The following is a 12,066-nucleotide window of genomic DNA, read 5'->3' on the forward strand; positions in this document are numbered from 1 at the left end:
TTGAAAAGTGACATTCTTCTTGGGTCAAAGTGTATGCTTTTTTCTCAAATATATTTACTGACTTATGCCAAAACGCTCAAGCCCCTGTAAGACAATTGTAAATTTACACTTTATATCAGTGGAAATTTGTTTCCTTGGAAACTTATTATTTTAAAAACAGCCTATCCTTTGGATCATTAGCTTGATTGTGGCAAACATTTCATGTATCTATATATAGACATATACACATATATTAAAACATTGTATTTGTCAAATAGTCTACCCCTAAATAATATTCCACGTAGGCAAGTTTTCCTGTCTGGATTTGTCCACATTTCTTTGCCTCTACTTTCTCCCCTTGGAGAATAAAAATGGCACTTTTTAAAAAGAAATGAATGGGTATTACCGCTATTAACTTCCATTACTATGCTTACCCCTCAGCTCTTAAACCCCTCTCCAGTTATCTTCCCTACATACCTTTTTCTCAGTCACTCATCCCCACCCATGGTGACATCCTAAGACCATATCATTAACAACAATAAATCATTCCATAATTTCACTTTCAAATGTCCCCTTCTTGTACCATCACATTCATGTGTTCCCAATTCATTCCCTCAACAAGGTTAATAATCCTCAGATTTAATTAAGATCTAAAATCTTTTAATTCAATCACATTTTCAAAGACATTCACCATATTTCTATCACATCTTTTCTATTCCCTTGTCCCTTGTCATACTCAAGTAGCAAAGCAAGCCCCCAAATGTGGTCAAATGCAAGTCACCAACTATTGCAGGTCTGCACCTAGAAGTACACATCATGACCAGAAAAAAAAAACCACAATAACCTAGAGCATCCTTCATGCTATCTATCATAATCCATCCTTCTAACCCTTCACTCTTTCACATCCCCACACTATTTTGCATATCTTCTTATATTCAGGCATCCAAAATCCTTTTCCCTCAACCTTCCTCTCAACTGATATCCTAGTTCCTATTTCACTGGAAAAAAAAACAGAAATGATAGGACTCTTCAAAAAGTCCAAATAATGATAGGACTCTTCAAAAAGTCCAAATAACACACAGGTTCACCTCTCTGTACCTTTGCCTCTGTACCATGTCTTCTCATTTCTCTAAAAGCCTATATTAATTCTTTCATTTAGGCACTAGACCCACTGCTGCCCACTACCCAGCAATATTCCTCTAGCAACTTTCCTATTTGTCCTGTAACATATATTTCTGGATTCCCTTTTGCATTCCCAACAGCATCAGTATGTGAACATGAGAGGTTTATCCCATCTTAAAAACAACAACAAACATTATTTTCACCTCCACTTCCTTTAGCTACTGATTCATTTCTCCTTTACTTATAACAAATTTTTTCAAAAGAGTTGACCATATTTGCACTCCATTATTCTCTTGTCATTCTTTCTCAAATATACTCCAAAAAACGCTTTGCCAGGGCCTTCCTGGTGGCTAGGGGTTAAGTCTTAGCACCATCACTACTGCAGCCTAAGTTCGATCCCCAGCAGGGAGCTAACCCACACATAGCACAGCAGACCTCTGCTGTCTCACCTCAGCAGTGTATTTCAGTAAATTTGCCTGTTCTGCTCCCCAGTCTGTCTCTAGTGGATCATCTTGCCCCACCACACACACCTCTGGCCTACACCCCAGTTCCTACAAACACACACACACACACACTAAATAAAAAAATAAATGGCTATTCCCACTACTAACTGAAGGGGCTTTAGCAAAGTCACCAATGTTATTCCCCATCCTCCTCTACTTTCAAGTTACAATGCTGCCTTCTAGGCCATCACGCTCTCCTACTTTTCCTCCTAATTCCCTACCAGCTGCTTCTCAGTATGTTTTGCTGTTTCCTCCTCTGAATTTCTTCAACTTCTTAATGAAGTACTCAGTGTTCAGTCCTTTTGTAAACACACACACCCTAGGTGAGATCATTCATTTTTCACAGATTTCAATGCCAGCCACCAGGAACGGGGCAGATGCTCTATCAATTTAGGAGACAGGTAGAGTCCTAAAGCTCTTACTGTCTTCTCCAGGATTTTAATGATCTTTCTACACCATTTATAGTGAGGCAACCAGATGCAGGGCAGGGAAGGGGACTGGGTGCAAGGAGGCTGGCAGGCCTCCTAGCCCTGGTGGGATCTTCACTCTCTCTTTGGGCTCTCTCTGGCATTCTCTCCTGGTCTCAACCACTCTCTGCCATTCCTTGCAGTGCAATGTCCTCTGTGTAATGCTGCCCTTATAGCCTCAGGCTCAGGTGTGCCCATTACTCATGATCACACCATAATCCAGGTGTCCACCATCAGGCAGGTGTGCCCCGCACCCATGCTCCCAAGCACCTTCTGCATTCAAGGCCACAGATGATAGTCATAGAGGCCAATGGTAAACACCTGTTTTGCTTACCCTACACACTTATACTCTGATAATTCCCAAAGTTTTATCCACATGCCAGACCTTTTCCCTGAACTGCAGACTGGTGTTATATAAATGCCTTCTCAACCTTGAAACTAAGGACAACTGCCATGTCATTTAACACATCTAAAACTGAAAGATTTGATGGTTATTATATCCTTCTAGTCACTTGACCCAACTTACTTGACTCGACTCCTCACTTTTTCTTACAACTTATTACAATCTGTCATCAAATTCTATTTATACTAGCAAATATATGCAGAATACAGTCACTTCCCACCGCCTTCACCACTATTTCACTAGTGCCTGTCAGTCTTTTCTCTGACAATAGCCTTGTAATTGTTTCTACTGTTGCCCTCTAGAGTCTATTTTCAAACCAGAAGCCAATGTAAGCCTATTAAAACTTTAGTCAGAAGCTGTTGGTTCAAAAACCACTAGAGGTTCCCTTATTCCCAGGAAAAACTAAAATCCTTAGAATGGTTTACAAAGCCCTACCCTAACTGCTCTCCTCTTGCTGCTCCAATCTCATCTCCAGTTAGTCTCTCCCTCAGTCACTCTGCTACAAGTGAGCTGGCCACTTGTTGATGCTCAAAATCACCAGGAATGCTATCATCTCAGGTTCTTCACCCAGAAAGCTTTTCACCCAGCTATCCTCCAAAGAATATAAACTCCCTGATGACAGAGATTTTTGTCCATTTTTTTCTCTGATATATCCCAAACATATAGAGTAGTGACACATATTAAGCTCTCAATAATTCTATATAAAAGCCTCAGACTAGAATAGTTTTCCTTTCCTTTATCTACCTAAGTGAAATATAACTAAAATATTTCATCTATAAAACCTTCCTATTATTCCAAATTTCATTCTTTCCTGAGTCATTATTTTTAGAAAAATAAGTTAACATGTGAAAAAGACATATATCATTCAAACAGACAATACTGAAAGTTACTAATTCAAATGAAGCAAAATAAGATGCTTCCAGTTAAGATAATGTTACGGGTTTGCACTTCAACCCCTTGCAGACACATAGCTTACAAATGATATTTTTTTACTTTAAAATATTTGCTAAAATTATAACGATGATGCTTTTATTATAGTCTTATCCTGTGTTAGATTAGCTAATTAAAGCATAAAAATTTTAAAGTATGATAAATCTTTCTGCAGTCCTTACTTAAGACCATAATGTTCAATCTAAAATACTATACCAAAAGTAAAACAATCACTATTAGCAGATGATATGATAATATACAGAGACCCCCAATAACTCCACAGAAAAGCTAATCAAACTAATCAACCAGTTTAGTAAAGTTGCAGGATACATATCAACACACAAAAATCAGTAGCCTTCCTATACACAAATAATAAATCTGAAGACGAAATCAAGAAAACCATCCCTTTTATTACTGAAACAAAAAAAAAATCAAATAATTGGGAATAAACTTAACAAAAGAGGTAAAGGACCTATACAAAGAAAACTATAAAACAATGTTAAAAGAAATAAAAGAAGACACAAAGAAATGGAAAGACATCCCCTGCTCATGGGTTGGAAGAATTAACATTATCAAAATGGCCATCCTACCAAAAGAAATTTATAAATTCAATGCTATTCCAATAAAAATGTCAATGACTTTCTTCAAAGAAAGAGAAAAAATATTGATGAAATTCATATAGAGCCACCAAAAACCCCAAATAGCCAAAGTGCTCCTGAAAAAAAAGAGAAGGGAATGGAGGTATTACACGCCCAGACTTCAAACTATACAACAAAGCCATAATAATCAAAACTGCATGGTACTGGAACAAGAACAGACACACAGACTAATGGAACTGAATAGAAAATCCAGAAATAGGGCCTCCCTGGTGGCACAGTGGTTGAGCACTGTGCTGCGAAGCTGTCCACAGCCTCTGCAGCACCAGTTCGATTTCCCACCAGCTAGGGAGAACCCCACATAGCACAACAGACCTCTCCTGTCTCACCCGCTGCTCCCCTCAGCAGTGTCTTCACTCCGTCTGTCTGTTCTGCTCCCTGCTCTGGCTCTGGTGAATTCTCTCACCCTCCCGCACTTTTGACCTGCACCCCAGTTCTTGTATAAAATAAATAAATCTTTAAAAAAAAAAAAGAAAGAAAAAAGAAAATCCAGAAATAAACCCACAGATTTGTGGTCATCTAATCTTTGACAAAGGAGCAAAGAATATGCAATGGAGCAAAGAGAGTTTGTTCAATAAATGGTGCTGGGAAAACTGGGTCGCTACATGCAAAAGAATGTAGCTTGGCTACTACCTAACTCCATGCACAAAAACCAACTCAAAATGGATTAAAGAACTAGACATAAGACCTGAAACCATAAAACATATGGAAGGAAATACAGGCAAAACACTACATGACATACACCTCAGTAACATCTTTAAAGACACATCACCCAAAGCAGTAATAGTGAAGAAAAAGATAAACAGCTGGGACTACATCAAATTAAAGAGCTTCTGTACAGTAAAAGAGACAGTCACCAAAACAAAGAGAGACCCCACCGACTGGGAGAACATTTTTGCACATAACACTAATGATAAAGGACTAATCACAAAAATCTACAAAGAACTGATGAGACTCTACAAAAACAACGTAAAAAACCCAGTCACAAAATGGGCAGAAGAGCTAAAAAGAAACTTCTCCAAAGAGGAAATGCAAATGGCCAACAGGCATATGAAAAAAATGTTCAACATCACTTGTAATCAGGGAAATGCACTTCAAAACTACAATGAGATACCATCTTACACCAGTGAGAATGGCACATATTAAAAAAACTAGCAACAACAAATGTTGGCGAGGATGTGGAGAAAAAGGAACTCCTCTGCACTGCTGGTGGGAATACAAACTGGTCCAAACACCATGGAAAGCTGTGTGGAGGTTCCTCAATCTGCTAAAAATGGAGCTTCCATATGATCTAGCAATCCCACTCCTGGGTATTTACCCAAAGGACACAAAAACATTAATTCAAAAGGACACCTGCACCCCTATGTTTATTGCAGCACTATTTACAATAGGTAAGCTATGGAAACAACCCAAATGCCCTAAAACAGATGATTAGATCAAGAAGATGTGGTACATATACACAATGGAATATTACCCAGTAACCGAAAAAGATAAACTCATGCCATTTGCAGCAACATGGATGGAGCTGGAAGGGATCATGCTCAGTGAAATAAGCCAGAATGAAAAAGGAAAATACCAGATGGTCTCACTCATAGCAGGGATTTAGAAAACCTAAATAAAGGATCAGGAAAAAGACTAATTATAATCAAAATCAAAATCAACAGGCAAGCGTCTCCTACTCACCATCTTAGAAGAGGGACCTTTCTTCAATAAAGACTGATCGAAACTGGCAGAAGGCTCCCCATGGAGCCAGAGGTGAGCTGGGAAGTTCCCCCACGCCAGGCCCCTACTGGCCAGCAGTCCGACCCCAGTGGGGGAACAGGCACCCACGGCCGGGGCAGACTGGGTGCACAGGAGAGTGTGTCTCCGAATCACCATCTTAGAACAAGGACCTTTCTTCAATAAAGACTGCTTGAAAATGGCTTAAGGCTCCCCTCAGAGCCAGAGGTAAAATGAAGGCCCCCACAAGCCTTGTCCCCCATGGCAGGGAGTGGAGCCCAGAGTGTAATCCAGCAGCCCCACCTCCAGGGAAGTCTGTGGGGCTTGAAGACACACCTTTGGAATTAAACACAGAAGGAGGAGATATTCTGTGACAGCAACCATTAACATACTCGAAGTATCACTGCCTCACTGGACTTCTGGCATAACAGTATTTGACTAGTTTGAACCACCAGTTTCCGAAATCCCAGAAAGAGTACACCAAAAAGATGCCGGCCAGTACCAGTGACACAGTGTCCCAACACATAAGGCAAATTAGAAAACGGGCAGCAGGGAGAAGAAAAACTACATACAACCTAGCAACTCCTCAGGAAAAAGACACACCACCCAAAGAAAACCACCCACAAGATTGCAATGACAGTAACTTGGAAGAACTTCTGAGCCTTCCAGAAAGAGAATTTAAAATTGCCATGATTAAAAAACTGAAGGAAGTCAACAATGATATAGGAAACATAATCAGTGATCCGAAGAATAAAATTGAGTCCCTAAAGAGGGAAGTAAAAGAAATGCAGGAGATCAAAGAATTAATGGAGGAGCTAAAGAACTCTGGGAAAAGCAGTGAAAGCAGAATAGATGAAATGGAAGAACAAATAAGGATTCTTGAAGACAAAGAAATAAAAAGAACCAAAACAGAAAAGGAAAGAGAAGTACAAAGGAAAAAGACCAAAAAAAGACTTCAGTAACTATCTGACTCCATGAGGAAAGGAAACATAAGAGTTATAGGAATCCCAGAAGGAGAGGAGAGAGATGTAGGAACAGAGAAAATATTGAAGGAAATAATTGAAGAGAACTTCCTAAATGTGAAGGAGCTGAAAATGGACATACAAGAAGCAAGAAGAACACCAAACTTCCATGACAAAAGGAAAAATACAGCAAGACAAATAATAGTAAAGCTCCCAAGAATCCAAGACAAGGAAAAAATAATGAAGCTGACAAGAGGGAAGAAACAGGTAACATTCAAAGGAAAGTCAATCAGACTGACATCAGACTTCTCTGAAGAAACACTACAGGCAAGGAGAGAGTGGAGTGACATAGTCAACAGACTCCATGAAAAAAAAATGCCAACCAAGAATACTCTATCCTGCAAAGCTTTCCTTCCTCTATGAAGGAAAGAATAAGGACCTTCCCGACAAACAGAAAATCTGGAATTTCATTATGACTAAACCCCCACTCCAAAAAATACTACAAGGAGTCCTAAAGCCAGAACCAACAGAGGGATGAATAACAACGAAAGAAGGCCAAAAAAAAAAAAAAAAGTTACTAAAGGAATAAATAAATAAAATCAGAGGAAAGACAAACAAAATGGCAAATACAGATGCTAACATATCAATATTAACTCTAAATGTAAATGGACTAAACTCTTCAATAAAAAGACACAGAGTCACAGGCTGGATTAAGAAACAAAACCCAACCTTTTACTGTCTCCAGGAAAACACATTTAACTACAAAAGACAAAAATAGACTCAAAGTTAAAGGATGGAAAACAATCCTACAAGCAAATGGACCAAAAAAGAAGGCAGGAACAGCTATATTTATATCAGATAAAACAAATTTCAAACTCAAAAAGGTAAAAAGAGACCCCAACGGTCAATAAATTATGATCAAGGGGACAATACTTCAAGAAGAAATAACACTCATTAACATATACTCACCAAATGAAGGAGCACCAAAATATAATCAGACAACTATTATCATCTCTGAAAACAGACATCAGAGAAAACACACATGTAGTAGGAGACTTCAACACACCACTATCAACAATGGATAGATCAATGAGACAAAAAATAAGTAAGGACATTAAAGCTCTAAATAAGGATCTAGACCTCATGGGCTTAACAGACATCTATAGAACACTAAACCCCAAAAAATGTGAGTACACATTTTTCTCAAGTGCACACGGATCATTCTCCAGGATCGATCACCTACTGGGACACAGGACAAACATCAACAGATACAACAAGATTGAAATCATACCAACCATCTTCTCTGACCATGAAAGCATCAAACTAGAAATAAACCATAAAAAGAAGGCAAGGAACTCTCCTACTTCATGAAGATTGAAACCCACACTACTAGAAGACCAGTGGACTAATGAGGAGATCAAAGAAGAAATTAAAAAAAAAAAAAACTCCTTGAGTTGAATGACAAGGAGGACACCAATTTCCTAAATATATGGGATGCAGCAAAAGTGGTAATAAGAGGGAAATATATAGCAATAGAGGCTCACATCAAGAAACAAGAAAGATCTCAGAGAAACAACCTAATCTCAAAGTTCAAAGAACTAGAAAAAGAATAACAAAAAAACCCCAAAACCAGCAGAAGAAATAAAGAAAATCAAAGCAGAAATAAATGAAATCGAAACTAAAAAAACAATCCAAAAGATCAATGAAACCAAAAGCTGGTTCTTCGAAAAATAAATAAAATAGACAAACCCCTAGCCAGGGTCACAAAGGAAAAAAGGGAGAAAGCAAAAATAAATAGGATCACAAATGAAAGAGGCGAAATCACAACAGACACAGCAGAAATCAAAAGAATAATCAGAAACTACTATGAACATTTATATGCAAACAAAGACACGGACAAATTCCTACAACTCTACAATCATCCAAAGTTAGATAAAGAAGAAACAGAACACCCAAAATAGACCAATTACAAGCAGCGAAACTGAAATGGTAATCAAAAACCTCCCCAAAAACAAAAGCCCAGGACTTGATGGATTTACAAATGAATTCTACCAAACATTCAGAAATGAATTAGTGCCTATCCTTCACAAACTCTTCCAAAAAATTGAGAAGGAAGGGATAATACCAAACACATTCCATGAAGCCAACATTACACTAATACCAAAACCAAACAAGGACAACACAAAAAAGAAAACTACAGGCCAATTTCTCTAATGAACATGGATGCGAAAATCCTCAATAAAATTTTAGCTATCAGAATCCAGCAATGTATCCATAAGATAATTCACCACGACCAGTAGGATTTATTCCAGGGACACAAGGATGGTTCAACATCTGAAAATCAATCAATGTTATCCAACACATCAACAATAAGAAATATAAAAACCATATGATAATATCAATAGATGCTGAGAAAGCCTTTGACAAAGTATAACACCCATTTATGATAAAGGCCCTTGAAATTCTTGGGATACAAGGAACATACCTCAACATCATAAAGGCCATATATGACAAGCCCATAGCCAGTATCATTCTCAGTGGCAAAAAGCTGAAAGCATTTCCATTAAGATCTGGGACAAGACAAGGATGTCCACTCTCACCACTGCTTTTCAATATAATACTCAAAGTCCTTGCCAGAGCAATAAGACAAAAGAAAGACATACAAGGAATCCAAATAGGAAAAGAGAAGTTAACCTATCACTATTTGCAGATGATATAATATACATAGAGAACCCCAAAAACTCCACAAAAAGACTAATTCAACTAATCAACCAGTTTAGTAAAGTGGCAGGATACAAAATCAATGCACAAAAATCAGTAGCCTTCCTATACGCAAACAATAAATCTGAAGAAGAAATTTTTAAAAAATCCCCAGGGGGTTGCAATTGTATGGGGAATATAAAAATAAAATTTATTATTAAAAAAAAAAAAAATCCCCAGGAAAACTGGGTCGCTACATGCAAAAGAATGAAGCTTGACTACTACCTCACACCATGCACAAAAACCAAATCAAAATGGATTAAAGAACTAGACATAAGACCTGAAAACATAATATACATAGAAGAAAATATAGGCGAAACACTATATGACATGCACCTCAAAGACATCTTTAAAGACACATCACCCAAGCAGTGATAGTGAAGAAAAATATAAACAGCTGGGACTACATCAAATTAAAGAGCTTCTGCGCAGAAAAAGAGACAATAACAAAAAGAGAAACCCACCAACTGGGAGAACATTTTTGCACACAACACTAATGATAAAGGACTGATCACAAAAATCTACAAAGAACTGATGAGACTCTACAAAAACAAAGTAAAAAACCCAGTCACAAAATGGGCAGAAGAGCTAAAAAGAAACTTCTCTGAAGAGGAAATGCAAGTGGCCAACAGGCATATGAAAAAATGTTCAACATCACTTGTAATCAGGGAAATGCAAATCAAAACTACAATGCGATACCATTTTACACCAGTGAGAATGGCACATACTAAAAAAACTAGCAACAACAAATGTTGGTGAGGTTGTGGAGAAAGAGGAACTCTCCTGCACTGCTGGTGGGAGTGCAAACTGGTCCAAGCACTATGGAGAGCTGTGTGGAGATTTCTTGAACTACTAAATATAGAGCTTCCATATGATCCAACAATTCCACTCTTAGGTATTTACCCAAAGGACACAGAAACATTAATTCCAAAGGGCACCTGCACCCCTATGTTTATAGCAGAACTATTTACAATTGCTAAACTATGGATACAACCCAAATGCCCAAAAATAGATGACTGGATCAAGAAGGTGTGGTACATATACACCATGGAATATTATTCAGCAATCAAAAAAGATAAACACATGCAGTTTGCAGCAACATGGATGGAGCTAGAAGGGATCATGCTCAGCGAAATAAGTCAGAAAGAAAAAGAAAAATACCGGATGGTCTCACTCATAGCAGGAATTTAGAAAACCTAAACAAGAGACCAGGGAAAATACAAAGTAAAAATCAAAATCAACAAGCAACTATAAACCAGAGACACACAGGGAGGGGTGGGGAGAGGAAGGACTAAAGTCAAAATAAGGGGGAGTGCAATTGTATGGGGAATATAACCATAATGAAAATGCATATATTATGCAAAAACGAAAAATGATGTAAGAATTATATAAAACAATATATTAAAAAAATTAAAAATCACTTTTAAAATTAAAAAAAAATAAAGCTACATATGCACAAAGAAAAAAAAAATCAACAGGCAACTGTAAACCAGGGGCACAGCAGGGAGAAGGGAATAGGATCAAAACAAGGGGGATGGGAATTTTATGGGGACGATAACCAAGATGAAAATGCATACATTGTACAAAAATGAAAAATGATGTAAAAAATATATAAAATAAAAAATTAAAAAATTAAATAAAATAAAATTCTATTCTCAACTATTAAATGAGTATAAAGAAAGCAGAAATACTTTCAAATAACACAAAATGTACAGGCCATAACTAAGGTAATGAACACCAAAAGAAGTTGTGAAAATCAGTAACTTCAAAAAGACTTATTTTTTTCATTTCCATATATAAATGCTAAACTTACTTTCTTCATACTGCTATCTGACCAACCCTCCATCCACAATACTTGGCATTTCTTATTCAAGGCTGGATTACTCTCACAATTTATTATGAAGTTCACATTTGCAGAATCCATTATCAAGACAATATGTAAATTTTGTTGAATTCCTAAAAAATATATAAAAAATTATAATTACACATATTATAAGAATAACTGAGGAAATCTATATATGGTATGGTTATCTGAAAAGAAAACTTTCTGAAATGGAATGGTAGAAGCTATTTATTTAAAATATAGTCTCAGGTCTCCCTGTGGCGCAGCGGTTGAGCGCTGGGTTGCGAAACTGCCCGCGGCCTCTGTGGAGCTGGTTCAATCCCTGGCTGCTCCCGGGCCATCGGAGGAGGCCACATGGCGCGCAGACCTCTCCTGCCGCCCGCTGCTCCCCTCAGCAGTGTACTTCAGTCCTTCTGCCTGCTCTGCTCCCTGCTCTGGCTCTGGTGAATTCTCTCACCCTCCCACGCTTCTGACTGTACCCAGTGCATGTATAAACAAACAAACAAATAAATAAATAATAATTGCCTCTTAAAAAAAATAAAATAAAAATAAAATAAAATAAAATATAGTCTCACAGTACGATATTTATGGGGAATATAACCAAAATGAAAATGCACATTATGCAAAAATGAAAAATGATGTAAGAATTATATAAATTATTAAAAAATATATTTATAGGGCCTCCCAGGTGGCGTAAGGGGTCGGGAGGCAACCTATGAAGC

The 12,066-nt window shown here is 37.6% G+C and overlaps 1 protein-coding gene across 2 annotated transcripts in view; it reads right to left on the reverse strand.

The window, feature by feature from the left end:
• DYNC2H1 (dynein cytoplasmic 2 heavy chain 1) overlaps positions 1–12,066 on the reverse strand; it is a gene marked incomplete at its 3' end in the record, with an annotated part of 284,138 nt that overhangs the window by 174,848 nt on the left and 97,224 nt on the right. For both annotated transcript variants that reach the window (XM_084249306.1, XM_084249305.1), the window contains exon 52: positions 11,315–11,457. In XM_084249306.1, coding sequence (XP_084105432.1) covers positions 11,315–11,457 — 143 coding nt within the window. The remainder of the gene's footprint in view (positions 1–11,314; positions 11,458–12,066) is intronic.

The sequence above is a fragment of the Talpa europaea genome (assembly GCF_964194135.1).
Source record: "Talpa europaea genome assembly, chromosome: 12".
NCBI lineage: Eukaryota > Metazoa > Chordata > Mammalia > Eulipotyphla > Talpidae > Talpa > Talpa europaea.